The sequence below is a fragment of the Cornus florida genome, unplaced genomic scaffold (assembly GCF_030987335.1).
Source record: "Cornus florida cultivar Cherokee Brave unplaced genomic scaffold, ASM3098733v1 CherokeeBrave_3.0.0_Hap2_Chr10, whole genome shotgun sequence".
NCBI classification, from domain to species: domain Eukaryota; kingdom Viridiplantae; phylum Streptophyta; class Magnoliopsida; order Cornales; family Cornaceae; genus Cornus; species Cornus florida.
Genome location: NW_026775580.1, coordinates 89,930,233 through 89,958,029, shown reverse-complemented (window position 1 = coordinate 89,958,029; position 27,797 = coordinate 89,930,233). Strand labels below are relative to the sequence as shown.

The following is a 27,797-nucleotide window of genomic DNA, read 5'->3' as shown; positions in this document are numbered from 1 at the left end:
AAAAAATTGGTCAGCCTAATCAATACAATACCTTCTATTTTACAAACAAATCGGCAGATGCTCTGATTTCTCTCTTCAATTTTGTGTAAAAAATATAAAATAAAATAAAAGAAGAGGATTCAGAGACGAAAAGATGAATGATAGGAGATAGCAAACAAAGCGAGAAAGTAAGAAAACTCTGAAGAGTGGGAAATGGTGGAGATAGAATTGTTGGCGTGTTCAAAAATACGACTGAATCAAAAATTTGAATTTATCAGGCTAGTTGATTTGATTCGACTTTTTAGGGTTTGGATCGGTCACTATTCAAAAAATATAGAACCATAATTATATGATTAAATTATAGTTTGAGTCCTTCGCAAAATGACTGAATTGAACCAATTTGCTCTCTCTCTCTCTCTCTCTCTATATATATATATATAATAAAAATAATAATAATAACATTGTATTCTAACCTGAGTTACACAATTCATCCAAAGAACTTCCCTCTCAAACTCCACGTGTGCCCCAATTATATGGCATTGCTATACTATCCCACACACACACATATATTAATTATACATATCTAAAAATATATCACTAAAAAACTTCGAAGAAAATTATAAATAAACCAAGCACGTAATTTATTTAAACTTAATATACAGACCACTGTGTGACTTAAATTATAACCCCTAAAAACAAAATTCTTATTCCTTAGAATATTTTTGTCGTAAAGGTCAACAACACCAATTCTAATCATTGTTTAGAGTACAAATTTATAATGGGACGTTCCACATACAGTACAAATTAACATTAACATTGGGAACACTGATGCGGCTAAAAACTAGTCATTAAATAGACATTAAAGTATAAGCAACATCGTTGTGAATGCAAGTTACAAAAATTGGAGAAAGCATTAAGAGTTCCGCAAGCATAAAACTACTTTTCAGGAAAGTTTGTGGAGAACACTTTTTGTCACTGCATTTTTAAATATTCCATTCTTGAACGTGATCATCATTGTCAGGATCCAACTTTTAAACACGTTTGTGCTATTTGCCCAGTTTTTGCTATCATTACCACCGGTCAACTGACAGCAAAATACCATTCGCCCCTAAAACCTAAGAAGAGAAAGTTGAATCATCAATTCCAATACAATTATGTAGTATTTCATATATATATATATATCTATCTTACCAGTTCAACCAGTGTCGCCGCCTTCTGAACACCACATGCAAATTGCTCCTCTCTGTCAAACGTATGCTAGGATAGGTCTAGGTGCTAGGTAGAAAGGGGAAAAAAAAAAAAATGTAAATTGTTTAGGAAACAGAATAGAATTAGAGAAAAGGTAAATTATTTTTATTTAGAAAGACTTTGTGTTATGCATTATAATAAGAACTAAAATTTATAATTTCATTTTTATTTTTATTTTTTAGGATAAATTGGGGAAGAGTTAGAAAAAGAATGGAATTCGAAGAAAAAGGTAAATTATTATTTGGGGAAGATTTAGAAAGAGACTACAATATTACTATTATTATTTTTATTAAGAGTTTGTGTTATGCATTACAAAAATAAATATTTTTTATTTTTTAGGGTAAATAGGAGAAAGTGAATAGGAAGGGTTAGAAATAGAATATAATTTGAAAAAAAAGGAAGGAATTAGAAAGACTATAGAATTAGGAAAAATGTAAATTTATTATTAAAAAGAATTAGAAATATAATAGGATAATGAAAAATATAATTTATTATTAAAATGCATTATAAAAAATATATATATATATATAAATGATGATCCAAAAGTCTTTGTACTTTTAATAATAGTATAGAATAGAATAAAGGTAAATAAAATTGTAGAAATAAAAAATAGGCTTACATAGAAAGAGGGGCAGAAATAAGTGCGATGTAAAGTCTAGAAAATAATAGATAGACTATAATAAAGATAAAGAAAATTGTAGACATAAAAATAAGCTTACATAGAAATAGGAGCAGAAATAAGTGTGTGAATGTCATGATGTAGAGTCTAGAATATATAGTAAACACAATTTTACCTCTAAATTTCCCCCTATTTTTTATTTTTATTTTTAATGCCGGGTGAACAACACAAGATCACGATAATTACTTTCACCTCTCAGGAATTTAAAATACATTTAAAAAGCAAAGGGAAAGTACCCGACTTCAGGATCCTCATCGGACAATTCATCATAGAACGAATTCTCATAACGGCACCATTGCAAATAGGACAATTCATTATAGTATGATTCCCGATCGGATTCCTGATCGGAACATTCCAAAACTCCAACTATTCCTTCTGGGAGGATCTCATAATATGGAATACATTGTTGATCGTGCCTGACTTGTGTTTCAAAACGTCTGTCGCCTAACTCTGTCCCACGGTCAGACTCGAAGCTATATATGCAACTCTATTGGCTACAACGTTTTCTTGAGGATATTGAAACAATATGTCATAGTCATCAAATTGTAACAACATATGAAAAATTTTGCTGCAAAAATATAGTTTTTACATCAATATAATTTGAAATATCAATATAATTGGAAACTGGAATCTAAATTTAAAGAATAGAATCAAACTTTATATAAAAAAGCTTACTGATAAAGTTCAAAATATTCCTTTGGTATACGCTCCTCACGACGTAGCACCTTGAAAATTTTTTTATGGTCAATCCCCAATATTATTTTCTTCGCTTCTGATCTCTTTTGGAGTATCTCATCTATCCCATGATGCACTCCAAGTAAGACTACTTCATCTCTAGATGTCGCATCAGGAAGTGGCTTATGGAAAATTTCCAAAATCCTTCCCCTAAAATCCCTTAATACTTCTCCACAAGAAGCTTCTTTGGTCCCACCAAGAGTTTCCTTAAAAAACCCAGAAATGTTTAACTTGTAAAATTCATCGGGTGGCGCATCCCAACAATGGAAAGTTGTATAGTGTGTTAGTAAATTCGCCGGACAACTCTCAATAACATAAATTTGCTGCTTGAACATGTAATTATAAATCCATTTTTTGTACTCATTAGGAATCCTGAGGAACCACCACATGAAGCTGTCTATCGACATGTATCTCGACTTGGAAACCCCAGCCACATGCCAATCACTGTTAACCATTTTGTACAACCCATAATTTTCTAATATTATGTTGTGCTTCTGTTCAAAAAAAAGATGTTGGGTTTGACAAAATCCCTGTTGTTTAATGATCAAACAGTATTTTGTTAAAATAATAATAATCTGAATTATATAAAAATTAAATATTATATATGTATTGAACTTACAATTAACATGTCGAAGTTTTGAAACTGTCCTTCCTTGATAAAAGATACTAAATCTGCGATTAAATTGTCAAAGTTTGGAAACTTTCCTTCCTTGATGTAAATGGCACGCACCATACGATGAAGAGTTCCTAAGGGGGCACAATATAAAAACATAATTAAAGGCAAAAATATAGCAACAAATAGATAAACATTTTAATCACATGAAGCAAAAAATCTTTCTTGATTGTTTTTAAGTATCAGGTACAAATATAGAAATGATAATAAAATTCCCTGGAAGCACAGACTTAAGAGTTTCTTCACTACTCTAACCAAACCGGTTTGGCACCGAGACGTTCCTCGCAACAAGGCCTTGATTAGATGAACTCCTGTACTCACTCGAGATAACACTCTCCCACTCGTGCGTATACTAGTGTTGTACCCTCAGTTGGCTTGCACGCTCACACACACTTAGGCACGTTTTCTTGGATGATGACTCAGAAGGTAAGAGAAGAGATTTGAGGTCATGCTTCGTTGGGAAATTCAACAAAGAAGTGGGATCTAGGGCTCAGGTTGCAGATTGGGCCTCGCGTGCTTGGAAAGTGTCTCCGGCAGTGGTTGTGTCACCTCTGCCGGACTCTCTGCTCCTCTTTCGTTTCCCCTCTTCGGCGGAAGCAGAGAGAGTGCTCAAGGAGGGGTGACGTGACTAGGGGAAGACCACTCTTAGTGTGGACTCATGGAATTTCAGGGTGGGTTGCTCCGAGGTTCTGAAAGAGCAAGGGCTGGAGAATTTCAGCCACCCTTTGCATCTCTAGAGTCACTCTCTTTTTGTGATGGTTAGGGATTTGAGTGGAGGCTTCATTTGGGTGGACGCTGATGAGTCCCTTGATGGTGAGAAGGTTCGAATCACTGTCTCTGACGGACGTGCTTGCCCGCTGTTCATTTTCGTTCACGATGATCGTTTTTGCTACAAGGTGGCTGTTTGGGAGGAATCACATCCTCAGCTCGTTCCGACAATTGATAGCTTGGAGAGGAGGGGGGGGGGGGGGGGGGGCTCTCACTTGCTGAAGGAGGAGGAGTGGTTGAGATGGGTTTCCATGGGTGAGAAGGGGACGAATGATTTCCGGCGATGGAAGAAATGGAGGGATAAGCTCTGGGACCGAAACATAGTGCGCTTTAGACAACTTTTTACTCAGCGAAGGAGAGAAAGCTCTTCTTCTTCGTCGGTTGGTAGCCGGAAAGTTCAGAGGGGCGGCGGTTTTGGTTTTGGCCATCAGTTACAGAGATGGGATAGGAACATTCATAGAGGTGGTTGTCACGCGCGATCGGCGGGTGGGTGGGGGAGAAAAGATGCCCCTACACGTGGTTGGCGCTGAGGCGAGGCCCGTTCGCAATGGGTTACAGCTGGTGCATTTTCAAATTCATTTGTGAGGGCAAGAAATGACAAGTTGGGTTCAGGTGTTGGTGGGCTTGCTCACGGGCTAGCAAAAGAGGATTTGGTGGTATGGGCTCATGATCCTTGTGGGCTGGTTTCTGGGCCTATTCTTAAAGAGGTGCATGATCCGGTGTGTTGTGGTCCAGATAGTGAATTGGCGGCCCAAATCAATGTTTCTGAAGGCACGGAAGGCCCCTCTGCTGGATTGGGCTGTGGGTTTGTGGTTTGGCTGGTTTCTCAGCCAGATTCATCTGGGCTTTTATGTTCTGGTTTTGAAGTGGCTAACCGTTTTGGACCACTGTCTTCCTCCTTTGATGGTACATCGGCTCAGCTGTCTGGTTCAGTTGAACGGTGAGCTAGGAAGCCACCGCAGGGACGCCGTTTGAGGTCTAAGAAGCAGCTTCTTCTCCCTCCCTTTCGACGAAGATGGACACAGAATGAAAAACAGAAGTGGGTTCCATGTGTTGTTAATGATCCGGGTAAGTCTGTTTTTCAGCAAAGTTTTTCTTATGTTGCTCCTTCATCTGCTTCCCCCTCTCCTTCTTCGGCTGTGGTGAGAAAGTCCTTGGAGAGGTCGAAAGGGCTGGTTTCTTCTGTTTCCAGAAACCTCTCCTCGATTTTTGAGGATGGGTTGGTGAGTGGGTGGGGAGATTTACTTGGGGAATGTCAGGTTGATGGGTTGGGCCACTCTCGTTCTGTTGAATGCAAGGGAGAGAATGTTACAGTTTGTGTGGGACGTGATGCGAAGATCTCTCTGGATAATGATTCTGCTGCTGTGCTTTTGAATGAACTGCGGGCTCATCTTGCTTTGAAAGATTTTAAGAATGAGCAAAGTGGTCACTTGGCTGAGGAGGTTTTTGGGACTCTGCAGTCTTGCTGTTCTCCATCCTCGTCAGCGGCTGGGATTGGGGAGAAGGGGTCATGTTCTCTTTTAATGGGGATTTGGGAATGGTTATGTGGAATGGATGTGAGTCTGATTTTGATTTGTTTACCCCTTTGGCTGCTGTTAAACCGAAAGGGGATTTTGCGAATGGGAATGGTTTTGTTTCAGATGTGGCTGTTTTGGAGGATGATTGGGTGCGGGAAAAGGGAGTTGAGGTGGGTTCCCTTTTGGGAGTTTCTTTTGAAGGTCGGATGGAGGAGGCGACAAGTTTATATCTTGATGTTCTTAATGGGAAGTAGGGGGAGTGGGGGAGTGGGGTGAGTTTCCCAGTGGGGAGGGCGGATAGGGGGGTTCCGAGCCCCTCAACTGTCATCACTTATGAAAGGAGGAGTAGGGGGTCTAGGGAGAGGGCGAGTGAACTGAGGGGAGAGACGGTCAACTCTACTGTTTCCCTATGAAGCTACAAATTCTTTCATGGAATGTCCGGGGTCTCACTGACCCGGCTAGAAGAAAAGTGGTAAAATCGGTGATTCAGAAAGGGGGTGGTCACGTCGTATGTCTGCAAGAAACCAAGATTGCCTCGATGATGGATGTGATTGTCGTAGCTTGTGGGGAGGAAGATTTGTGAAGTGGTTTGCCTTGGATGCGATTGACTCTTCGGGTGGTATCTTGATTATGTGGGATTCCCGGTGCATCTCTTTGTTGGAGCCTCAGGTCGGGCTTTTTTCGGCTTCCTGTGTTCTCTCTTTGGTGGAGGACGGATTTCGTTGGGTTTTTCCTGGCGTCTATGGTTCTTCAGAGGATAGTGTTTGTCATTTGCTCTGGGAGGAAATGGGGGAGATTCGAAGGAGATTGTCTCTGCCTTGGTGTATGGATAGGGATTTCAATGTTGTGTGTTCTCCTTTTGAGAGGTCGACAGGGGGTAGGTGGACGGCCGACATGGTTTCTTTGTAGGAGTTCATTGATGCTTTTTGTTTGCTTGATTTGCCTTTGGTGGGTGAGCCTTACACTTGGTCCTGTGGTCGCTCACCTCCTACTCTCTCTCGACTTAACAGATTCCTTTTGTCAAGTGATCGGGAGGAGAAGTTTTCTGATGTTGTTCAGACCACTTTGGCTCGCCCTTTGTCTGACCATGTTCCGTTGATGTTGGATTATGGTGGGCTGCGTAGCAGAAGATTCCTTTTCAGATTTGAGAATATGTGGCTTCGGGCTGAGGGTTTTCTGGAACGAGTCCGATCCTGGTGGGTGGGGTATGGAGTGTTTTGCTCCCCAATTCATTCTTTCACAGGTACTAATCAAAAAAAAAAAAAAAAAAGTCATTCTCTCGCAAGTAAACTGCGTCTTTTGAATAAAGATCTTAAAGTTTGGAACAAAGAGGGTTTCAGGAATCTGGCTTGGAGGAAGAATCGGATTCTTTCTGAGATTGCTGATATTGATAGGCTAGAGGGATAGGGCCTCTTGCCTATTCCTTTGAAACTTGGGAGGGTGGAGTGTCAGGCAGAGTTTGTTAAGATCGCTGTCTTGGAGGAGATTTCGTGGCGGCAAAAGTCTAGAGCTTTGTGGCTCAAAGAAGGCAACAATAATACAAAAAAAATTCATAGACTTGCCAATGCTCACAGAAGGGGCAATCACATTGGGAGGATTCGGGTAGATGGAGAGCTGTTTTGTAAGGAGGAGGAGATTTGCAAGGGTTTTGCTAATTATTTTTCGGTATCAGTTGGTTGGCGGCCTTTGCTTGCAGGGCTTCACTTTAACTCTATTTCAAGGGAGGAGTGCTCTGTTTTGGAAGAGCCTTTTTCGGAAGAGGAAGTTTTGTCTGCTTTGAAGAGCTGCAATGGGGATAAAGCCTCTGGTCCAGATTGTTTTTCTATGAGTTTCTTGTGGAGTGCTGGGAGGTGATCCGTGAGGAGGTGATGGGCTCTTTTCACACATTCCATGATCAGGGCTCTTTTGAGAAGAGTTTGAATGCCACTTTTATTGCTCTTATTCCGAAAAAGGGAGGAGTGATGGATGTTAGGGATTTTCGCCCTATTAGTTTGGTGGGATGTTTTTACAAGTTGATTGCTAAAGTCTTGGCCTCTAGATTGAGGAAGGTTTTGGATGGCATTATTTCTGACTCTCAGAATGCCTTTGTGGTAGGTCGTCAGATTTTGAATTCAGTTTTTATTGCTAGTGAATGTGTGGACTCCCGATTGAATTGTAATACCCCTAAATTTTTCAGGATTTTAATTATTTATTTTATTTCAATTTATTTATCTATGTGCCTATTTGAATTGCTATTTATTTATTTTTAAGGGTTTTAATTTGTTTGTCATTTAAATGTTATATTTAGGTTTTATTTTATTTTAATTTTTTCTACTTGGTTAATTGAATTGTTCATGGAGGGTTTATTTATTTGTTATTTAAATATAATAATTTAGTAGAAATTCTTTAGTAAATTGTAAATTGTTCATTGATTTTATTTTATTAGTTAGTTTTATGGATGGGTAGATATATATATATATATATATTAAAGTGTTATATATATATATATATATGGTTAGTGAATTATAAATCTTTATATAATTAAATTGTATTATTTATATACTTAGTTACATATGGTTTTTATGTACACAGGAGGAAGTCACTTTTTGGTTGATTAGTTTTTTTAGTATTATTTTTTAGTTAGTGGGTTTTAGTATGGTAGTTTAATTATATTATTATATCATTTTTTTTATTTTATTATGATGGTGGGCTCGGGTCATTGGTCTGGTAGGTGGTATTTGGAGTTTAGGTTAGTGTTTTATATATATATATATATAGGTGAAGGCCTTGGGTGGAGGAGCTACTACGCAGTAAAGAAAAAAAAAAAAAAAAAAGAGAGAGAGAGGCGGCAAAGAAGAAAGAAAGAGAGGAAAGAAAAAGGGGAAACAGAGAGAAAGAAAGAGAAGAAAAGAGTGATTTGTTAGACGGGGTGAAGAACCTTGGACAAGGGGCTGCCATAGATGTTAACCGGTAGTTAACGGCGACCCGAAAGCCGCCGGCGTCAAGGAAAATCGAAGAGGAACGGTGTAGAGTTTTGACCCGAAACTCTAAAAGGCAAGTCTTCGTTCGTTGATTCCATGTTCGATCCATCTGTAGAACGACTTTAGGGAGTTAATTACAAACTAAATTTAATTTTTATGTGGAACGGATCATAGCAGAGAAATAAATAAAGTTGGATATATATATATATATATATATATATATATATATATATATATATGTTGCTATTTTTTTTATTTTTTTTTTTAAGACATATATATAAATGTGATAATTTCGTAAATCATGAGTCTGTATTTAGTATGGACTATTGGGATGATTGATTTGAGTTTGAGTTTAATGCCAAGGGGTGGAATCTGTTGGGGTGTTGTGAAATCAATGGTAAGATGGGTTTGGCTTGGGTCAGTTGTATATATATGTACACTGGTGGTTTATTGTGATATATATAACACATGTGAAAATTGTATTAGCATGTAATTTATTAAAGTCATACTTTAGTCTTCAATTTTATTCATGGGTTCACTATTATTGCATAGTTTATTTGGTTTATTTATATATTATTTTATGTACAGCATGTAAGCGTTGCTATTAACATGCTATGGTTTAGTCTAGAAAAGTCCTGGCTTAGACCTTGGGTTCGTTTATATATTGAGTGTTATAATTTATTTGTATAGTAACTAGTAATGATAATGGGTTAATGTAATGACACTTATTTGAATTGCAAGTTATTATTGTAATGTCTATTAATAGCTACATTGTTATAGCAACTGTCGTAGAGGATGATATTTTATAAATTATTCATGTAACAATAAATGACTTTACGTTTGTTGCAAGTCTTTCCTATAGTACTTATATCAACTTATAAACTTATACATAATTATATGTATGTGTAAGATGGGATACCATCGTCAGGATATGGTCTTAGCAGCACCATTGTTAGGATATGGTCTTAGCAGCACCATTGTTAGGATATGACTTGCTGGTATATATATGGACTGACTAATAAGTCTAGATCCATACGTTTTGGTCATGCTATCGTCAAGATATGGTTATGACTTTAAATTGTGCCATTATCAGGATATGGCTACAATTAATTACATAAATATATTGGGTACCATGATACGAGTTTGAGATCTCGCGATCGTTGGTTAGGATTGGCGTATATTGCCGGATGAGATGAGTAGCTGGTTATAGGGATGTGTGTGCCCTAGTAGAAGAGGTACTCGTGACCACCTTGTGTGCGCTTACATGAGACCAACTATCCGGTTGAGGCCGTCTTATGATCCACTGAGAGTCTATAGTGTGTATATTTATGTATATTGACCTACATAGCTATTGCATTAGTCGGACTAGGATGGATTGTTATCGGGTCTCTGTTTATGATGTAGTAGAAAGGGCTTGTTCGTGAGTTTTGACCCACCTTTGTTGTTATCTTTTCAGGTCCTCGACAGTTCTAGACATAGAGTCAGTTCGTGCAGAGCAGAGGCCAGACTTCATCACTCTTCCGATGTTATAGACGTAGGACCCCAGTATGTTTTCGTTATTATTTATTATTTTTGAGTTAGACATTTATTTATTTCGTCTTTAGTTTGTTGTGTTATGTGAAATGCTCCAATCTTGTTTCATTGCATAGATATTATGCATTATCCTTGATTTCAAGTATTTTTCTTGTCTTGTTAATCGACATTCGACATCACTTTCTTAGGGAACTTGTTGAACAAAATGTCGTGTCTTTGGAAAAAGTGCATGCTGATCAGAATTTGGCTGATATTCTCGGTGGTCCTGAGCTTTCAAACTTTTTACGAGCATGTCATCCACATATACTTCCATATTCCTTCCGATTTGGTTCTTGAACATCAAGTTGACTAGCCGCTAGTAAGTGAATGGACAGAGATTGAAACCCTACATTGAGGGGCAAGTCTTTCAAAGACATATGACAGTTGTCCTCTTGGTGGATCCTGTCTATAAAGATATTTAGTTTCTCGCGCCGAAAGGTGGAGGGCCCAAACTCTAGGTTAATAACTTGTTCGTTCGAGTGGGAGTAATGGTATCAGAAGATAAGACATCCACATTTATGATCGAGAAGTTCAATGGCACAAACTTCAATTTCTGGAAGATGAAAATAGAAGACCTCTTGTTTTGGGGCCCAGTTAACTCAACCACGCTAGGAAAATCTCCCTAGTCCCCCCTAGGCCACACTAACCCCACGGGACAAAATAGTCACTTCTAAAAATATGGATTGGGGTGGCACCGAGCACACCACTGGAAAGAGAACGAAAAACAAATCAAAATGGACTCAAGAATACTTAAGTAGAATGCAACAAAGTCACCTTTCCCCCAAACTTAAACTGCACATTGTCCTCAATGTGCAATGACAAAAGGAGTTTCCTTGGCGAGAAGATTGCACAAGGGTCTAGCAATTTTGCTAAAGCCTTTAATAAAACGGCGATAGAAGCTGGCATGTCCTAGAAAAGAGCGAACCTCTCTCACCGTTGAAGGTGGGATTTTTATTAGGGGTCCACGTTGTATGGATTCCCAAGTTGTACTCTGGAGGTTTAATTCTTATAATGAAAATCTATTGGAGATTAATGTATTAGAGGATTTATTATTTAATTATTAATTTAGATTTCCCTTTTAGCGTCATTTAATTATTTAATTTTTTTATTCCTCTTGTATTCCGTGTTTGTTTATTATTGATTGGCTGATATTCCTTAATTTTGTGCGCGGACCAGATCAACCTGTGTTCCGGAATTTGGGGGTGTCACATGAATTGTGGGGTTCCGGGTATTTTATGCAAGCTGGATATTGAGAAGGTGTATAACCATGTGAATTGAAATTTCCTCCTTTACTTATTGGAGAGGATGGGGTTTGGTGAGCGTTGGAAGAGATGGATTCTTTTTTGCATTTCTAGTGCTCGGTTTTCTGTCTTTGTAAATGGAGCTCCGACGGGTTTTTTCTCTTGTTCAAGGGGCTTGAGACAAGGGGATTCACTTTCTCCTTTCTTGTTCCTTTTTGTGATGGAAGCTCTTAGCAGATTGATAAAGAGGGCTGTGGAGTTGGGTTTTTTGAGAGGTTTTCGTGCGGGCAGGGATGTTGCTAGCCAACTGGAGATTTCCCGCTTGATGTTTACAGATGATACTTTAGTGCTTTGTGATGCTGATGAGTCCACTAAGGTATTTGAGATGCGTTTTGATTTGGTTCCAAGTTGTCTCTGGTCTTAAGGTGAATGTTGGTAAGAGCGTTCTTGTGCCCGTTGGGGGTGTTCCTTAGATTGAGATGTTCTCTCAGATTCTTGGTTGCCACACTGGCTCTTTTCCCATTTCTTACTTAGGGTTGCCTTTGGGAGCCCCTTCAAGATGTCATAAGCTATAAATGGAGCTTTTGATCTTATGTACTAAAATTATCATTCCAATTAAAAGTAATGAAAAAATGAGAACACATGCATCATAAACACTCTTAACTGGGCCCTCACCGTTGATTGCATCACCAGCTTCATTAGTAGAAAAGGCATTACTCTCAACATTGGCTGCATCTTTATCGGCATCAATACAACTAGTAAACCATCGCCGGCTGTCACAAGTGTTCCTCGTCATCATTTGCGGCTAACAATACAAAAAGTCAGTCAGCCAAATATGATATGACAGATGAAGATGTAATTTTCATTCAAATTTAAACTCCTACGGAAGATCCAAATTCAAGCTCAAACCAAATTTAAAGGTAAACCAAAAGTCTTTGACAACAATATGAAAAAAAAAAAAAAAAAATTGTTAAATACGCTATATGTAGAATGTAGAAATAGCAATCTTATTCAAGCCAAATAATCACATTGATCAATTCGGGATCATCAGCTTTTTTTCTTTTTTTAAGTTTGAAATCATGGTTATTATCCTTCCCTTAATCCCATATAAATGGAATCGGCTATATCAATTCTCTTATGTCATTCTTTACTATTGAGATCCATTTCTCACATAATATTTAATTTTCCAATCAAGTCTAATTATTCTATTCCAGACTGGTTAGCCTATTTTTCTTTTATTTCTCTTGAAACTAATCTTCCATTTCTTAACGGTGCATCCACAGGTCTATATTATACATGTCTGGACCACCTAAGTCAGCCTTCCCTTTTTCTTTTCTTTTTTTGATAAGTCACCTAAGTCAGCCTTCCTTTTATTTTATTGGCAACAAGTGTCACTCTTGATTTATGTCACGTGTTAATTATTAACCATATTTCTTTTAATTACTCATATCATCTACCTACCCATTCTTATTTCAGCTACACAAATGTGTTTCATATTTCTCATCTAGCTAGCATTCCTATTTCAGCTACACAAGTGCGTTTCATACTTCTCTTTTGTTACCTGACAAGCTTGCTCCCTTAGTTGGCAACTTCATCTTAATATAATTAGACCCCAATTGATCTAACTATACATTCATTTGCGCCACTTGTTGTAATTAGGATGCACAAAAAAGCGGTTAAACCGATGAATCGATCTGAACACAACCAGACCGTATGGTTCAATCTAGTATTGTTATGGCTCGGTTTGGTCCGATTCCAAAAACAGAGAACCGCTAACTCACAATTCCATTCTGGTTTGGGGTCCATTATGACTGAACCATTAATTTGAATATCTATATACATAATATAATATAATATATACATATATATGATGTTGTAGTTTTTTGCTTAATTTATATAATTTCTTCACATCTATTAAGTTTGTTCTTAGTTTTATAATACATACACCCAACAGAGCTGTTGCCGCTATGTTACATAGTTTGAGTGTCAATGTCACGCTTGCTGAAAAGGTATATGAAAAATAAGTGAAAATAGGCAATGAAGTATGCAATCAAATGTTACGATGGTGGCAATGGTTACCATTACTAATGTTCAGAACCGTAGATAGAACTGGACCAAACTAGTTGTGATTTGTGGCCCGAATTTGGTTTCGGGTGACTTAGAGGAAATTTTTGCCCCGTTTTTTCTTGCGGGTCAGACCCATTTTAATACTATCTTGTAATATATAAGGGCGTTTAGGGTTTAGAGTTGGATATTGAGAAACACTCAAAATCGCAGAAAAGATAGTGAAAGCGAGAGCTAGGGTTTGGGGGCTAAAACTTGTGATCTCCAATTTTTCGCATAGTGAAAACTTTCGCCGGATCTTCACAAGGACGTAGGCTTTGCCGACCTATGTTAAATCTATTGGTTCTTTGTATGTGGGATGTTACTTTTCTGTCATGTTTCGTTATTTGTTGTTCTTGGGTTCGCTGCATTTATCGTAACAAACTAGTATTAGAGCTTTTGTTTGAAGCAGGGATGGCATCCAATTTTCTGGAAATCGAGAAGCTTAAAAGCATAAATGATTCAACTTGTGGCAGGTTAGGATGCAGGCTCTATTGGTTTAACACGGGTCATCAAGGCGCTGAAGGGGAAGGATGCACTGCCAGAAAAGATTAAAGACAAAGATAAGGTTATGGAGAAAGCACATATGGCATTTATGTTGTGCTTGAGAAACGAGGTTTTGTGAGAAGTTGTTGGAGATACTACGCTGAATGGACTGTGGAACAAGTTAGAGTCTCAGTATATGACGATATGTCTGGCCAACCGCTTGTATCTAAAGAAGTGATTGTTCACAATTCAGATGCACAAAGATTTGATTCTGAAAGACCATCTTGACAAGGTAAATATTATCATCGTGGACATGAATAATATTGATGTTGATACGATGATGTATGTCACAACTGCTTTGTTCATAGAAGACGTGAAACAGCTCTGAATTCCAAAGAGTTGCCGAGAAGGGCGTTTGAGGCAATACAGAAAGTTCGGCAGAGGGGTTGGTTGTTAGAGGGAGAATGAATCAAAAGGAAGGAATGAAAGGGTAATCCCGTGACTATTCTCTCTTCTGTCTCTAAAAGGGGGCTAGGGTTTCTGGTTGTTTGATACAAGGTGTGCGTAGCATGGAGGAGGGTCAATCCTCCTTCCCCAACCTGCCGGCGATATCTCCGGGCCGGTATCTATCCCCAAAAAGTCCTCCGTGGACGCAGTTCTTTATTGCTTCAGACACAAATCCTTTCAAAAACCTCAAGCATCATAAGGATTTTGGAGGCAAGAATGTATCAATTTCAATTGCTGATGTTGCGGATGAGATAGAACATTGGCAGAATTCTGTTGTTGGGTACGTAATGGGTAGGAAGCCATGTTATCACAATTTCAAATCGTATGTTGAACGGCGGTGGTCCAAGCAAGTTACAGTCGTTTATCTTAAAGACAGCTTTCTTATAGTGCGATTTGAGAATGGTGCAGACACGAAGCGTATTTTATCTAGGGTTAATACTTTTGAGGAGCGGCCGATCATTCTCAATCGTTGGTGCAAGAATGTGAATCTTAAGAAGGAAGTGCTAGAAACAGTTCCTATGTGGGTGATTGTTTACAATCTGCCTGTGCATTGTCGTAATGAAGAATCGGTGTCCAAAGTATGTTCATCGTTCTCAAAACCTATTTATATGGATGATCCGGTCTTGCATAGAGATAAAGGAGTGTATGTCCGGGCAATGGTGGAAGTAGATGTTCATGAGACGCTACCGGATACGATGGTAGTTAATTTTCATGGGTGTGATGAGACGATTACCTTTGAATATGAGTGGAGGCCAAAGATGTGTGCCCTGGGCCAGAGGGTGGATCATGTGGAAGATAGATGTCCTAAGAAAGTTGGTCAAACTAAGCCAAAAAAGGTTGTGCATCGCTGGGTTGTTAAGCGTAAAGGAAAAGAAGAGGATGCAGCTGAGGTGTCTGAGGAATTGTCCAAGAGACAACATGTTACAGCAGCATCAAGTGTTGAGGGAGTGAAGACTACAAATAATTTTGCAATTCTTGGTAGTACAGAAGAAGATGTAGCTTTGGATACGGTTCGGGTGAATAATGCAGTTAATGCGGTTGTGGAAATAATCCTTCAAATGCCTTGCTGCCTGTTACAAATCTCACAAATGCAGATTTGGACGTCTCTGGTTCTAATGACGAAGATTTTGGTAATGCAGTATATGAGATTCTGTTTTGGTGATGGGATCTACATCAGCAATGGGTTCTATAGATCATAAAGGGAATCAGCAGAAGAAGAAGCAGACCCTTCCTCATTCAGATAGGGTGCTTACAGGCAAAGGTAATGGTGGTAGCATTCCACCAAGAGCTTGTTGTCGATGTTGGGTGCATGGAATATTAGAGGCCTGAATAGGCCTTGTATGCAAAAATAATTTAAGAGATTGATTAGTGAGAATAAATTTGCTCTTGTTGTTTTAGTTGAAACTAGAGTTAGAGAGAGGAAAGCTGCTCAGATTCAAAGCAAAATCCGCAGAAATTGGCTTTGGATGTCTAATTATGATTGTAATCCTCTTGGAAAAATATGGATTGGGTGGAATAATGCTATTATGGATGTTTCATTAGTTCATGTTACTGCTCAAACCTTGCTGATTAAGGTGAAATTTATAGAAGCTGGTCTGACTGTGTTTGTTTCTGCGGTATATGCCGCAAATACTGTGACTGAGAGGAAGGATCTTTGGAAAACTCTTCAAGATCATTCTAGTCTGGTTGATGGCCCTTGGTTAGCTATTGAAGACTGGAATGTTGTGAGATATCATGGGGAGAAGAAAGGAGGTTTGCCGGTCCCTCAAAGGGTTCTAGATGAGTTTAATGAAGCCATCAAGCTGCCAAATTGGAGGATTTCCCTGCATATAACGTGGATTGGTCTTGGACTAATAAGCAAGGGAGGGAAAGAAGAATCATTGCTAAATTAGAGAGTTATGGTCAATCAGGACTGGCTTGTTAATTTCACTGATACTAAATTATATGTTAATGCTGTTTCTCTATCTGATCATTACGGACTAGCAGTTAAATGGCACTCTTACTGCTTAGAAGGGCCTAAGCCTTTTAAGTTTTTAAAAGTCTGGAGCAGGCAGGCAGAAGTCGAGGAGCTCGTTCATCAGGCCTGGGCTGTTAACACTTCTGGCTCTCCAATACATCAGTTGATGCAGAAGTTAAGAGAGGTTAAAGGTGTTGTGAAGAAATGGAACATAGAGAAAGGCATGATATCAGAGCAATTACAAAGTGCTAGAAAAGAAATGCTGCAACTTCAAGTTGATCTTTTGAAAAATCCTAGTGATGATCTTGTTATTCAGAAGGAGAAGGTGGCTGTAGATAAAGTCAAAAATTTGTTGGACATGGAGCAGATTATCTGGGCTTACAAATCTAGAGTGGGATGGTTTAATGAAGTGGACAAATGTACTTCCTTTTTTCATAATAAGGTTAAACAGATAAGAGCTTATAATTTTATTACTCAACTGAAGAATGCTACTGGTGAGCTGTCGGAGGACCTAAAGGTGATGAAAGAATGGTTAGTTGAGTTCTACCAAGAGTTACATACTGCTAAAACTACAAGATCTTTAGAGTTTCATCCTAGGAAAGTTTTATCCACTGAGGAAGCTCTTAACTTGGAGTGTGCAGTCACTACAGAGGAAATTCAGTAAGTGGTTATGAATTTTCATCGAGACAGAGCCCCAGGTCCAGATGGATTTCCCTCTAGGTATTTTAAAAAATACTAGAATTTGGTTGGGAAAGATGTGACACAGGCTGTTTTGCACTTCTTCTCTACTGTCAAGATGCCTAGAGGTGTGAATGCTACTTTCCTTACTCTCATTCCCAAAGGCAACCATGGTGATTTGATCTCCAACTATAGGCCCATTTCTCTGTGTAATTTTTTGTATAAAATTATTACAAAGTTCTTGGCCAATAGATTAAGTCAAGTGCTTCCCTCTTTGGTGCGTTTAGAGCAATCTGGTTTTGTCAAGGACAGAAGAATTCATGATAATATTCTCTTAATGTCTGACCTTATCCAAGGTTTTGGGCAGAAGCAAGGTGATCCAGAAATGGCTCTGAAAATAGATTTGAGAAAGCTTATGATTCTGTGGATTGGGCTTCCTCAAGTCTATGTTGTTGGCTTATGGTTTTGGGAATACATGGACTGCTTGGGTTATGGAATGTGTTACCACTGCTTCTTTTTCCATCATGTTTAACGGTGTCCCAACAGGATATTTTCATTCTTCTAGGGGTATTAGATAGGGTTGTCCATTATCTCCGTTGTTGTTCTCCCTTCTCACTGAGGTTTTTTAAAGTCTGGTAAGTAGGAAAATTGCTTCTGGTCAGTTGAAATGCACAAACAGAGTAGCTAAGAGTGGGCTTCATTTCTCTCATGCCTTCTATGCTGACAATCTGTTGGTAGTAGTTAAAGTTTACACTTCCTCTGCAAAAGCTTTAGCAGAGATCCTTTCATCTTTTGAGGACAATACAGGTTTGAAGCTGAATAATGATAAGAGTTCAATTATCTTCTCGAAAGCTGTTAGAAGACGGAGGCGAATTGCTCAGATTCTTCCTTTTGAGAGGACTGAATTACCAATTTTCTATCTTGGAATTCCTGTGTCAGATAAGAAATTGAAGGCGGCCGATTGTAAAGTTCTGATTGATAAGATTTGTGCCAAACTCCAGCATTGGAATTCTTTGAATTTATCTATTGCAGGAAGTATTGAGCTTCCCAGGTCAGTCTTGTATTCTTTTCTTTATTATTGGCTGTTTGGTTTCAAAATCTCATGGAATGTTCAAATTCATATAGAGAAGAGATTCAAGCAGTTTTTGTGGAGTGGGAGTACAGAAGGAAAGAAGATGGCTCCACTCAGCTGGAAAAAAGTTACTCATCCCTTTAATGAAGGTGGTTTTAATATAAGGAAAATTGCTGACTTGGATGTTGCTGCTAAAGCAACTCTCTGTTGGTATTTTCTCTTGCAAAAAGGTAAGTTATGGATTCACTGGCTCAGAGCCAATTACCTGCAGAGGTCCAATTTCTGGATTGTCAACCCAAAGCAAAAGGATTCTTCAGTGTGGAAGCAGGTGCTTGAGGTTAGAGATTTTCTGATTGAACATTGCATTTTTAAGTTTGGTAAAGGAAATAAATTTTCTCGGCTGTATGATCCATGGTGTGAAGGCTTGTCCCTGATTCAGAGGTTTGGTCCTACTGCCTTTAGAAGATGTGATAAATCTTCTAAGCTTGGTAGTATTATTGTTGATGACCATTGGCATTTCCCACCTGAATTTCCTCAACATGTGCAAAAATTTCTCCTCTCTCTTCCTATAACTCGGGAGACAGATAATATTGTTTGGAAACAGGGATCCTTTTCACTGAAAACTGCATGGAATGTATACAGGGTGAAGAATCAGGTGCTTCCTTGGGCAAGATTATGTAGGAAGCACTGCAGGCCCAGGGTTTCAGTGACTATCTCTTTGATCATGCAGCACAGGAACCTATCTTTCACTCACTTGCAGAAAAGAGGGATGTATCTTCCTCCTGTTCACAGTTATATATATGAGAGGGAGAGAGAAGTTTCAGACTTGTCTACATTCATATACATGAAAAACCTAATAAAGTGTACAAGGCTTATATAAAGAGTACAAGTCTTACTTAACTACACAAGGGCCCCTATCAACATTCTGTAATTACATAATGGCCCAACACTTATATATATATATATATATATATAACATTCTAACACTCCCCCTCAAGCTGGAGAATATATATCAAATAATCCCAGCTTGGAACAGATAGTTCTTAACCGGTTATGACCCAATGCTTTGGTAAACATATCAGCTAATTGATCTTCAGACTTCACAAATGGAGTAGAGAAGCTCCCACTTAATATTTTTTCTCAAATGAAGTGACAATCAACTTCAATATGTTTGGTCCTCTCATGAAACACAGGATTTGATGCAATGTGAACTGCTGCTTGATTATCATAGAACAATGGAGTAGGATCCTTAACTATCAACCCAAGTTCTTTTAGAAAATGTTGTATCCATGTCAACTCACTAGTGGTATGGGCCATTGCCCTATATTCAGCTTCAGCACTAGATCAAGCTACCACCGTCTGCTTTTTACTTCGCCATGTAACGAGATTTCCTCCTACAAATGTGCAGTATCCTGTAGTAGATCTCCTATCTGAAGGAGAACCAGCCCAGTCAGCATCTGTAAAACCTTCCACCCTGAGATGACCATTTGATTTATATAGTAACCCTAAGCCTGGAGCTTTCTTGAGATATCGTATAATCCGAAGAACAGCAATCCAATGTGGCATTCTAGGAACTCCCATGAACTGACTTACAACACTGACTGCATATGAAATATCAGGTCGAGTGATAGTGAAATAAATTAATTTCCCAACAAGGCCACGAAACCTGCCCGGGTCATTAAATAGATCACCCTCATCAGATACAAGTTTTGTATTTGAATCCATAGGAGTATCAACCGGACGACCACCCAACATACTTGTTTCTTCTAATAAATCCAACACATATTTGCGTTGGGATAAACTTATCCCCTTCTTGGATCTAGCAACTTCAATGCCCAAGAAATACCTAAGTTTACCCAAGTCTTTAGTGTGGAATTGATATTGCAGAAACAACTTCAACTTAGCAATGCCTTCAGAATCATCACCTGTGATCACAATATCATCTACATACACCACAAGAAATATGAAGCCAGCTTTAGTGCGCTGGTGAAACACCAAATGGTCTGTCTGACATCTCTTAAGACCAAATTTTAACGCCACCTCAGAGAATTTTCCAAACCAAGCCCGTGGAGATTGTTTCAAACCATACAGAGCCTTTTTAAGGCGACAAACAGTGTGAAGATACTCCCCCTGAGCAACAAACCCAGGTGGTTGCTCCATATAAACCTCTTCTGCTAAGTCACCATGCAAAAAGGCATTTTTAACGTCTAACTGAAACAGAGGCCAATGTTTATTAGCAGCAAGAGAAATCAAAACACGAATAGAAGAAATCTTAGCAACGGGAGAAAATGTCTCGTCATAGTCAATACCATAAGTTTGGGTATAACCTTTGGCAACAAGACGGGCTTTTAAACGCTCAACAAACCCATCTGGAAGATACTTCACAGTATATACCCAGCGACAACCAACAGGTTTGACATCCGTTGGTAATGGAACAAGATCCCACGTGCCATTCTTATGCAAAGCATCCATTTCATCTTGCATTGCTCTCCTCCAGCCCAAATCAGATAACACATCCTGCACAGTCTTAGGAACGAATGTAGTAGACAACAGAGAGGAAAAACATGAGAATGATGGCGATAAGGAATTATAAGAGACATAATGAGCAATGGGATGGTTAGTAACACATGAGCGAGGAGCTTACGAAGTGCAATAGGCAAGGAATCAGCCATAGTGGAAGGCGCCGGATCCAAGGACTCTGAAGAGGATGGAGGAGGCACGACAACCGATGGCTTTGGTCTTCGAGTGTACACCTGTAACGGGGCAGATGAAGGAACAAGAGATCGAGGTTGAAGAGAGAGTGATGGAAGAGGAACGGCAGAATGAGGCGATTCAAGAGTAATATCAAGAAGTGAATCAGTATCTGAAAAATATGGGATGGACTCAGAAAACGTTACATCTGCGCTAGTAAAGTTCCATTGAGAAACAAGACTATAGCAGCGATAACCTTTATGAGAGCGAGAGTAGCCAAGAAATACACACTTGGTGGCACGTCGGTCTAATTTATCAAAACCAGGACCAAGATTGTGGACATAACATACACATCCAAAAACCCTAGGAGGAAGAGAAAACAAGGGAGAATCAGGAAATAAAATAGAATGTGGAGATTTGCCATCTAAGACAGATGATGGCATACGGTTAATAAAATGACAGGCAGTAAGAACAGCATCACCCCAAAACCGTTTAGGCATACGCGTATGAAACAAAAGAGCACGAGTTACTTCTAAAAGATGTCGATTCTTACGTTCTGCAACACCATTTTGTTGTGGAGTATAAACACATGAATTTTGATGAATAATTCCTTTATCACTAAGATATGTATCAAATGGAGTTGAAGAATATTCCTTAGCATTATCAGAACGTAGAATACGAATTAGACATCCAAACTGAGTTTTGATTTCTTTGCGAAATTTTTGAAAAATTAAAAATAACTCAGAACGATCTTTCATTAAAAACAACCAAGTCAGGCGAGAATAATCATCCACAAACGTCACAAAATAATGAAATTTATTGATTGAAGAATTTTTTATTGGACCCCATACATCTGAATGAACCAAATGAAAAGGACTAGAGACACGATTATTAACCCTAAACTTGAAAGACACACGATGGTGCTTACTAAGTTGACAAACTTCACATGACAAGAATTTCAAATGACTAAGACTAGGAACTTGACGCTTCAAAACTTGAAGTGACTAGTGACCAAGGCGACAGTGCCACTGGAATGGAGACAGAGAAGACTGAAGAGCCACAGGAGAAGATTCGAAATCAAAATAATATAAGCCACCAGCTTTATGACCCGTACCAATCGTCTTCTTCGTCTTGAGATCCGGAAACACACAAGAAGTAGGATCAAATGTAACAGAGCACTGGAGAGATTTAGTAAGCTTACTGATAGACATTAAATTAAAGGGAAACTGCGGAACATGTAAAACAGACGAGAGAGACAATGAATCACTAAGTGGAGTTGTCCCCAAACCTGAAACCTGAGTGGATGAACCATTAGCAAGAGTAACACTTTGAGAAGGATGTACAGAATGAAAATCAGATAAAAGAGAAGAACATCCGGTCATATGATCAGATGCTCTAGTGTCTATGATCCAAGGACTGCGAGTGGAAGACAATAGACATGTGTGTGCAATACCTGACTAGGCAAAAGTAGCCGTGGAAGATGAATTAGATGCTTGCTTATAAGATAAAAACTGGGTATACTCATCCTGTGGAACAGGAACTGTATCTGATTCAACTACGTTATGTGATCCAGAAGCAACATCATTCGGAGAAGAGGAAACTTGATTGGCATAATTAGATGGTTTCCCATGAAGATCCCAACAAAAGTTCACAGTATGATTAGAAAGACCACAATGGGTACACTTTCTGAATTCCCTGCCACGGCCACGTCCTCCACGTGGATCACAACCACCACGGGTGGAGCGTCCCCCACGACCTCCACGGTAAGTATTATGTTCACCCTTTGAGACCACTAATGCTGAACGGTCACCACTCTGTCCAATAGTCAAATTTGAGGTATCACTTGCAAGTGTAGCACGCTGAAGTCTAGAAAACACCTCAGCAAGAGATGGAAGTGTTGGACTGCTCATAATCTGTGCACGAAAAGGCTCATATGCTGATGATAAACCAGTAAGAAAACGGACAACATTAAAGTCTGCACGCTGTTGTTGCATACTGCGAACATCACCTGTAATGGACTGATACATATTCAGCTCTTCACAGACTCCCATAACTTTAGAATAATACTCTTCTATACTTTGAGTACCTTGTTCAAGATTGAAGTAGTGCTTACAGAGCTCATAAACACGAGTGATATTACCTATCCCAGAATACAATTGCTGCAATCTGTCCCATATCTCCTTGACAGTATCCAAATAAAGTAGAGTTGAACTAATTTGGGGTTCAATACTGTTTATCATCATAGAGATGATCTGAGCATCTTCCTATTCCCATGCATCAAAGGAGGCATCAGCTGCCTTGGGTTTCTCTTTAGTCAAATGTGAACCAAGACCTCTGCCTTTGAGGAAAATGGCAACAGATTTAGCCCACAATATGTAATTCTTCCCATTCAGTTTAACTGAAGTCATGGGAGAATGAAGACTGTTCGTGGGTGACAGTAAATCTAAACTAGATGCCATGTTGAATCCAGCAAAAACAGAGAAGAAAAAAAAAACGCGGGAGAGAAAAAAAACAGATTCTGTATTCTGGCCAAACCTGGGAAACCGGGTCGGATCTGGTCAATGGACCTGGTCAAACGGGTTAGACTAAATTGGGCTATCCAGGTTTAGCAAACCAGGGTTGAAGTAGCCATAACCATGTAACCAAACAGAGGTCTTCTTCTTTACACCTTCACGGACGCCGGGGAATAACGCGGCAGCAACGACGACGACCCAATCACAAGGAACGGCCGAACCAATAAGCAGCGATCGCTGCAATTTCCGGCCAACAGAGATGAACCTCACCTCTGCGAATCAAGATTGCAGAGGTCGATGAGCTCGCTGGCAACCAAAGAGAAGCGGCCGGCGACGACGAACACGACAGAGACGACGACGAGCAACTCCCAGATCTGACGACGCCGCAAATCTGACGACGATGAACAAGCCGCTGCTGATGACGACAAACAAGGAACCGATGAACCGATGGTAGAGATCACCAACACCACAACTGCAATTTGAATCTTAGACAAGAAGAACCCAATTACAGATTCTCACGCCCATGATCGTACGCTCTGATACCATGTTCACAGTTATATATATGAGAGGGAGAGAGAAGTTTCAGACTTGTCTATATTCATATACATGAAAAACCTAATAAAGTGTACAAGGCTTATATAAAGAGTACAAGTCTTACTTAACTACACAAAGGCCCCTATCAACATTCTGTAATTACATAATGGCCCAACACTTATATATATATATATATATATATAACATTCTAACACCTCCAATTTGTCAAAACTATTATGCGGCCACATATGACAATGACCATTTGTTCTGTACTTGTTCCTTTGCTAATTTAGTTTGGAGTGCTGTTTTTAACAAGTTGAACATCAATGCTGGCCCTTTCTCCTCCCTTGATAGTTTGGTGGTTTGGTTTTCTCAAGCTACTGCCATAGATTCCTTCAAAGCCAACATCATTGCATCTGTTTTTGCTAATATTATCTGGAAGATTTGGACGCATAGGAATGTTGTTCTACACAATAATTGTCGCTCTTCTGTTGATGCTCTTGTTGTGGAGGTGATTTGGGAGGTGATGCATGTTAGCAAATGCTCACTGGAAGATCTGAAGACTATCTTCTAATTTGTGTTTATGCTGTCATCAGTTAAGCTTCTTTGCTGCTGTTTTGGACTTTATTGGAAATGGGCCTTTTCCATTTTCATTTGTTGAATCTGTAAGAAGGGGGTATGCCCGTCTCTCTTGTACTTCTGTTTTTTTGGTTCTTCTAATTGAAACTAACCCATTCAGGACAAAAAAAAAAAAGGGGTTTGGCTGCATAAATCATTTTAAGTCTAAGAACATAACGAAGGTGCTGAGATGATACACCTGTCACAATGAAGGGCACTTCAGAAAAGACTATCCACAGCATAAGAAGGGAAAAGGTTATTGTAGAGGGTACTGATCCAGATGGTGGCAACGGTCTCGATTTTTGTCTCTTGCGATGAGTGGATTCTTGATTCGGGTTACTCATTTCACACTTCTCTAACCAAGGACCTGACGACCTGTTTACCTCTCATCGGCCCATTGATGGAGGGGAAATTCTTATGGGGAATGATGCACCGTGCAAGGTTTCAAGTATCGGTATTATTCGAATCAAGATTTATGACGACATAGTGAGGACATTGACTAATGTCAGGCATGTACCAAAACTGAGAAAGAATTTAATTTCCTTGGATACACTAGATTCCATTGGGTGCACTTACATGGCTTGAGCTGGAGTCGCTCAGGTTTCAAAGGGTGCGATTGTTGTAATGATGAAGGGATTGAAGAAGCATGGTTAGCACAGTCGCAGGTTCAGTAGTTGTATCATCCTCAGATCCAAATTCATATACTACAAGATTGTAGCATACGCAGCTTGGGCGTATGAATGAGAGGGGATGAATGTTCTGAGTAAGCAGGGTCTGTTTGGTGGTCAGAAAACCAGAAAGCTGGAATTCTGTGAGCACTGTATCTTCAGAAAACAGTGCAGAGTGAAGTTCAGTATGAAAATTCGCAGGACCAAGGGTACGGTGGATTATATCCATTCTGATCTTTGGGGTCCTTAGGTTCCTTCACATGGTGGTGATATATATATGATGACACTACTTGATGACTTCTCTCGGAAAGTTTGGCTACATTCTTAAGGACAAGAATGAGGGTTTTGTCCAGTTCAAGCAGAAGGAGGTAGTTGATTCAGCAAGGGCTCAGGGTGTTAGTGAGCAGGTGGAGCATGTAGAGATTCAATTAGAGGAGAACTGAGAGAGATGCGCATTTGAAGCAGTAGAGTGTGACTAGAGACAGACCTAGGAAGAAGACTAGGCCACCTCAAAAGTATGGGTTTTCACATGATGATTCGGTTGAAGTATGGCTTTTCGCATGATGATTTGCTTGCTTATGCACTTAGTGTGGCAAAGTATATTGATGAGTGGGTACCTCATACTTATTATGAGGCCATCACAAGTGGAGAGTCACGACATGCTGAGGAGATTGAGTCTCTTCATAAGAATTGAACTTGGGAGCTAGTTCAAAAGATTTCTAATTGCTTGTAAATATCTTTAAAAATATTTTTTTGAATTGTTTTACAACTAATTTTATAATATAAATAAGAATACAAGCTTTTGCTCCACACCAACAATGGCTTGTAATCCCTCCTTAATATAAGGTATTCAAATAGTTATATAGCAAATCCATTGAGTATAAACATTTACATATTATGTTATGTTATTTAGTTTACTAATGATATAAGAGTTCAGTGACTAACCACAATATGCAATTGGAAGACTTGATATGGAACGGAAAATACTCAAATGAGTTGAAACCATATAGATATATAAAGAGTAGAAAATAAGAAGACCTTAGACATAAGTACGGAAAGTACTCAAATGAGCTGTAACAATATAGAGATGCATAAAAACTAGAAGACCTACTGGCTGTGTTGGTTTGGGCGATTGTTGCATTGGAATTAGAATTGAAAAAAAATTTAGTTCAAATTTTAAAGTAATTTTCTCCAATTCCAAATTTGAAAGGGTAAAAGAACCCTAATTTGAAATCCCATCAATTGTCGTCCCAAACAATTTCCAAATCCAAATTCCATAAAATCCCTTGGTTACCAGCACATCACAAATATCTATTTCTACCAAAGTAGTACTTACCTTCCTGTTGAACACAATGTTCTTGAGCTCCATCACGATCTTTCCCATATTGTAGCGGCTCTGAGGGAGATAGATGTTGCCGTAGTAACTCCTCCGGTACACCTCCGCGGACAGAGGATCATCGTCCACCTCTTCCACTGCCTTGGTGTGGAGAGAGTTGTCCGCAACCCACAGCTTCAACCCTTGCTTCGGTTTCAAAAATCGATTGAACGCTCTGTTTTTCTTACCTCCGGCGTGACGAAGCTGTTTGGAGCGGGAGTTCGAATCCGAATAGTTCGTCCGAATACCTGATTCGGAATTGGAGTAGGAAGGAGCTAAGGTGCGGAGAGCACCTACAGGCATTCGAGAGAGGAGCTTTGAGTAGATTGTGGCGAGAGGTCTTGATGCCATTGTTGCATCTAGGGTTTTTGGATGTGAGAGAATATGTATTTTTATTAGGGAAAACACACACACATATAAATATATTTCACAATTTGATTCATATGCTGCAAAAATAAAAAAAAATGTGATTCTTGCACAGGGAGGAAATTTTTTTATTTTCACTTTACCCTTTGGAAAAACTCTTTAACATCCCAATCTTCTCTGTCAAGTGTCTCTCCCCCAAGAGTGATCGGCCATGCGCGCCAGGCAGGTTTCTTCATTCCCACTGCACCACCCCCATCAGATCAGACCCAGTCCACCACACCCATATCGTCGTACCCTCCGGTCTCTGATATCTCTTCGTCGGGCAGTATTAGTTTCAATACGTTTTCCGAAATTGTATGATTATTATACAGAAGTGTTACGCCCTCAATTATATTTTATTTTTGAATTGGATCAGTTTGGGTTTCATCACTATTGCAAATATTTGTGCTTTTTTATTTGGTATAGATCCGATTCTGTCAAATATATAGCGTCCGCATATGTAGACTTGCGTGTCTTGTTTTGTACGTGAGCTTTATGCTGCTTTTTTATACTATGAATATAGGGCCAGATATTGTTGAAAGAACAATGCTCTGGTTCCCCTTTTCCTTCACTTCCTCTCCCTGTGGAGGTCTCTGCTCCTTTCAACGTTGCAGTTTCTCTGTTCATCAGAGTGGGTTTTCTTTGCCATCTCACGTCCCTCGTTTCTGTGGGTAGTTCGCGTCGCTTTTTCCCTTTGATCCAGGAATTGTGTTCATTGTTTGTTTTTTCGTTCTAATTTTCTCTCTATGTTGTGTTGGTATCTGTTGCGTATCGGTGTTGGTTTGGGTTTCTCCGGGTCAATCTGTGGTTGGCGATGA

General features: G+C 39.2%; 1 protein-coding gene across 3 annotated transcripts; it reads right to left on the bottom strand.

Moving 5' to 3' along the window:
* Positions 1-624: 624 nt before the first annotated feature.
* Positions 625-27,797, bottom strand: LOC132280047 (uncharacterized). 3 transcript variants are annotated; one of them, XM_059782151.1, is made up of 8 exons: positions 27,084-27,797; positions 26,536-26,933; positions 12,048-12,177; positions 3,261-3,388; positions 2,582-3,171; positions 2,143-2,474; positions 1,171-1,254; positions 626-1,094 (listed from the first exon to the last, which is right to left on the bottom strand). In XM_059782151.1, exons 2-6 carry the CDS (start codon positions 26,923-26,925, stop codon positions 2,351-2,353), a joined length of 1,362 nt encoding a protein of 453 aa, XP_059638134.1. In that variant the 5' UTR covers positions 26,926-26,933; positions 27,084-27,797; the 3' UTR covers positions 626-1,094; positions 1,171-1,254; positions 2,143-2,350. The 3 variants fall into 3 exon arrangements, with proteins under 3 accessions (XP_059638135.1, XP_059638134.1, XP_059638132.1); XM_059782152.1 differs by lacking the exon at positions 27,084-27,797 and having other exon boundaries at positions 625-1,087; positions 26,536-27,061; XM_059782149.1 differs by lacking the exon at positions 27,084-27,797 and having other exon boundaries at positions 26,536-27,061.